Consider the following 5000-nt stretch of genomic DNA (forward strand, 5'->3'; position numbering starts at 1 on the left):
AATATTTTTTTTACTTCTTTTTTTAACCTTTTTCTTACGTTTTGTTAACGTCTTTTTACGTGTTTTTTTAATTTTTTTTAAAACGCTTCCTTAGTTTACGTACAATTATTTAGCACATGTTTTTGACCTAGATATATTGAAACTAAATAAAGTATACTTGACTTCATTTTTTATTTTTATTTTTTTGTGTGCGAAAAGCGAAAAAACCCTTTAGGGTCGGCGCTTAAAAATAGGGTCGGTCGGGTTACCGGAAACAGACATATTTTTCTTGTTGGCCTTATACTTTCCATGGAAGTGCTCTCGTCTCGATAGAAATGCTTGTGACTATAATAACTATTTATTATTTCTGGCTTTAGACCAGCCCAGTGGCGCAAGCGAGGCTCAAGTCTACGCAGTTGTGTCTAAATCCAAAACCAGGCAGTCAGCCTCGACACGCGACGTCGTTTACGAAAACGTCACTCCCCCTGGCGTGAAGCAGAAGAAGAAGAAGAAGACGAACGCAGCAATCACAAGTGAAGTAAAACCACCCTTGGTACCTAAAACAAGTAGAGGGAGACAATTTAGTGAAGGAAAGACAACTCCAGGGAACCCCTTGTCGGACGACGAGGATGAGGACCTCAATGTGACGGACGTCATTTATGCAAATGAAGAGAAACCGACAGGGATGCGGGTGGACCAGCTAATGCAAACTGTAGTGAAGAAACTGCGGGAAGGTTCTCTGGACGGAGAGTTTGTGGTAAAGAAAATACTATTTCCGATGTTTCTGTTTTTAACATAATACGATTGAAAAATCTATTTTAAGCGATGGATAAGTGATTTCACTTTTAATTTAATGTCCTTTCAGCTTGTGTTGGAACGTGTATGATTTAAAGTGGCCACTATCCTAACACAGTAATTGGTTGCGTTTTTAATGTTTACATTCTGATCTCTGTCCCTGTCTTTTGTCATGCACTCGCCTTTGTTATGACGACTTCTTGGTATTATCGTATAATATTTCATGATTTAGGCTATTACGTGGTTTTGTTTTATTCGAAACAAGAAACTTAGATCAGACTATATGATTGGTAAACATTGCCCACACGAATTTACACGATACTCCTTAATCAACACATCAATCATATCTCATTGTCACCTTGACTTTTTAATTTCAGCGACTACCCCCGAACAAGGACTTTACACGGAAGAACGGCGAGAGAAAGGAAAACTACTACAAGAACCGTTACAACAGTATTCTACCCTGTGAGTGATTGAGCTTTGTGTCAGTTTATTTATTTGTTCATCTTGTTGTTTCCTAATCTACTTAACTAATTATGTTTTAATTTGTTTGTTTACTGTCTGTTTGTTGGTTAATTTATCTATTTGTTTTGTTGTGACAACTGTTGACGATGACAATACACTGTAACTACTAACTTTCTACTCACTCAAGGCAGATTCTCTCTTCCTTAGTTTCTTTCTTGCCTCAAAAGATTATCTCTTCCCCTTGTTTTCACTATTCTTTATAAACTAACTTTAATTACTTGTTTTCAATAAATCAAACGCCGTGTGCACAAGACAATAGCAGGCGCAAGAAAAAGAGCGAATTCAGGCGGACGGTCATTTTGAGGATAAGCCACAAGGGCCTTGCAAAATAGAAAAGAACAATATGATGTAACTGGGTATTTAATGGAACCATTAGCAGATCGAATTTGAAGAGATTCAGAATAGTAGTAACTGACTGTGTGTACAGACGACAAAAACCGGGTGGAGCTGGAACAGGTGGATGGGGACGATGCCTCGGACTACGTCAACGCCAGCTTTGTTACGGTGAGATTATTATCATAAGTAGTGGTTGTAGAAGTGGTTGTGGTGGTATTAGTAGTAGTAGTAGTAGTAGAAGTAGTAGTAGTAGTAGAAGTCGTAGTAGTAGTAGTAATAGTAGTAGTAGAAGAAGTAGTGGTACTAGCAGCAGCGGTAGTAACTATTGTGTATGTACGAGAAGTAGTAGTTGACATAGCAATAAACTTCTGAATGAGGGCAATGCCTCAGATTACGCTCATATAAGCTTTGTTTCAGCACAAACTGCTAAATTCTTGTCGTAGTGTTTTTCTCTCTGTTTAATTTGTTGCAGTAGTTACTTTAGGAGGGAGTATACTATTGTTGATGTTTTTGCATGGTTTGAGAATTAGAAGAAACAGGATGCCAATTTGGATTCAACATTATGCAAACTTTGTTTCACCCGAACCGCGGTTTTTTATTATCTATCTTCTGCTCTCAAATCATTTTACATGTAGTTGTTATTTTGCCTCAGGGAAATAAAATGGAGAAGGCGTACATCGCCGCCCAGGGCCCCAGAGACAACACAGTGGACGACTTGTGGCGGATGGTATGGCAGGAGGGGGTCACTGACATCGTCATGCTGACCAACATCAAGGAGGGAAAGAAGGTGTGTGAGCAAATCAAAATTGTAGTTTGTTACTAAATTGATATATTTGTAAAATATTGTCAAACATGTAGGATCACTTTTGATGTATTGCAGTAAGGAGTCTCAAGCATGTTAATGCCATGTTCACTAAACGCAAAGAAAAGAAGCAAGAAGAGTACCCAAAAGACACTTCCAACTGACCATTTCAGCATATAGACAGGCAGTGCCCTTTGGGAAGAGTAGCTAAGTACAATTAGGTTCAAGAACAGTTTAAAGGCATATGTACGCGCTCCCGTGTTTACAAAGTGTAGTTTGCCCATAATCGATGTCAAACGCACCATAAGACCATGTAATGACGATATGTCGCCATGCGCGGACCATATACATGCATTACAGCTTGTTTTAGAGTCTCAAAAACTTTGGATGTAAACAAAGACGCGGAGTTATTTCCCTTGCGTCAACGCTACCTTTGTTGGCAAATCTATAAATAGGACGATCCAGATCAAAATGAAAATTAACATATCTCAACATTGAAGGGGTCCTAGACCACAATATTTTGCAGGGAACTTAATTTAGCATGTCTCCAGCTGTTGGTAAAGCAATTAGCGTGTATAGTCATCGAGTACATATGGCTTTAACATTGATTGAAAAGTTCACCAAAAGCCAGTGTGCTGTGAAATCTACTCTGAACAGGATTCAGAGCGATCTGTGTCTTATACTTCAGCGCTAACCTCGTTAACCACAGGGATTATTTCATGGTCAGGGAACAATTCGCTGATCAAGTATTGATAGTAATAAAAGATAATCTCTCTTTACACATCACGTTTGTATCCTGTTGCTTTGTGGTGTCGAGTGGTATTGTTTTTTTTACAAATGATAATAGTAAACTAGTTGTCAATGTATGTGTGTTGTGTAGTTTTGGCGATCAACTTTCTACGAAAACTGACTGGCTCAGGAAAGAATTTCACAGATGTTTTAATAGTTGATGTCCAACCATTTTGTGTTGTTTTGTGCAGGCCACAATGGCATAATTACAATACTCTTCATCTGTTTGAAATATGTGTAAACTTAATGTTGTCACATAGTCCAAGTGCTACGAGTACTGGCCGGCCCAGGGAGACAGGCTGACCACTGGACACATGGAGGTGACGGGGGTGGAGGAGGAGACCAGAGCTCACTTCGTCGTCAGGACCTTTGACCTCAAAAAGAGTGAGGTAAGTGTGACAGACAAACCGACAGACAATTGGAGATGGAGAGAAACAGACAGCCAGCAACCAGACAACCAGACAGCCAGACAGCCAGCAACCAGACAACCAGACAGCCAGACAGCCAGACAGCCAACAACCAGACAACCAGACAGCCAGCAACTAGACAACCAGACAACCAGACAGCCAGACAGCCAGCAACTAGACAACCAGACAACCAGACAGCCAGCAACTAGACAACCAGACAACCAGACAGCCAGCAACTAGACAACCAGACAACCAGACAGCCAGCAACTAGACAACCAGACAACCAGACAGCCAGCAACTAGACAACCAGACAACCAGACAGCCAGCAACTAGACAACCAGACAACCAGACAGCCAGCAACTAGACAACCAGACAACCAGACAGCCAGCAACTAGACAACCAGACAGCCATACAGCCAGCAACCAGACAACCAGACAGCCAGACAGCCAGACAGCCAACAACCAGACAACCAGACAGCCAGCAACTAGACAACCAGACAACCAGACAGCCAGCAACCAGACAAACAGGCAGACAAAGAAGACGACCACAAAACAGTCGAGCATTTGGTCAACTAAGATTACTTAGTTTTAGCTTTTGAGTAGTTTAATGAACCATTTCTGCAGCAGAATCTGATTCCGGGCCCAAAAGTGGCCACCCCAGGTACTTCTTAAATATATTACACATTCATCCATTTCCTACAGGGCTCAGACAAGCGGCGTGTGAAGCAGTACCACTACCAGAGCTGGATGGACCATGAGGTGCCTGCCACCACGCCTCTTGTCAATTTCTGGCGTTACGTCAGGTCACGTGCTCCACGCACAGCTCAAGCTCCGCCCCTTGTTGTGCACTGCAGGTTAGTGTAGTTACATTAAGGTGTCAATCACCTTGGCAATCAAAGTCTTGGGAAGAGTTAGACATGAATTTAAGTAGTATCTTTCAATGTCACATTCAGTTTGACTTCTATTATAGAATACTGAACACGATGCAAATTAAGACATGGAAACAACCCATTTTTTGCGCAATTTCTTTTGGTGTTTTCTGCTTTTTTTGGAAGGTATATTAATTTTACAGTTTGGTTTTTCTGTATTATATTTGTGTTATGGATGTTGAATTTTTGAGGTGATATATATCTAATATTTCAGCGCTGGAGTCGGCAGATCTGGAACCTTCATCGCTCTTGACATCATCATTGATCATGCAGAACAGAAAGCAGAAGTGAACATCTACAACACTGTGGACAGGCTGAGGGATGACCGCTGTCTCATGGTGCAGAACAAGGTAAAGGACAACGCAAAAAATGCATTGGTTTTGCAAAACTAAAAAAAACAAGAAAGGTTCATTTTAAATTTTGTGAACGTATTATTTTG

The 5000-nt window shown here is 40.8% G+C and overlaps 1 protein-coding gene and 1 pseudogene across 1 annotated transcript in view; both read left to right on the forward strand.

The window, feature by feature from the left end:
* Positions 1 to 5000, forward strand: part of LOC138963955 (multiple epidermal growth factor-like domains protein 10) — a 90899-nt pseudogene that overhangs the window by 28281 nt on the left and 57618 nt on the right.
* Positions 1 to 5000, forward strand: part of LOC138963811 (receptor-type tyrosine-protein phosphatase epsilon-like) — a 29798-nt gene that overhangs the window by 15638 nt on the left and 9160 nt on the right. The window contains exons 10-16 of the mRNA XM_070335664.1: positions 357 to 736; positions 1152 to 1239; positions 1727 to 1803; positions 2288 to 2422; positions 3487 to 3615; positions 4335 to 4486; positions 4776 to 4911. Of these exons, the coding sequence (XP_070191765.1) occupies positions 357 to 736; positions 1152 to 1239; positions 1727 to 1803; positions 2288 to 2422; positions 3487 to 3615; positions 4335 to 4486; positions 4776 to 4911 (1097 nt within the window). The remainder of the gene's footprint in view (positions 1 to 356; positions 737 to 1151; positions 1240 to 1726; positions 1804 to 2287; positions 2423 to 3486; positions 3616 to 4334; positions 4487 to 4775; positions 4912 to 5000) is intronic.

This window comes from Littorina saxatilis, linkage group LG4 (genome assembly GCF_037325665.1).
Source record: "Littorina saxatilis isolate snail1 linkage group LG4, US_GU_Lsax_2.0, whole genome shotgun sequence".
Classification (NCBI taxonomy): domain Eukaryota; kingdom Metazoa; phylum Mollusca; class Gastropoda; order Littorinimorpha; family Littorinidae; genus Littorina; species Littorina saxatilis.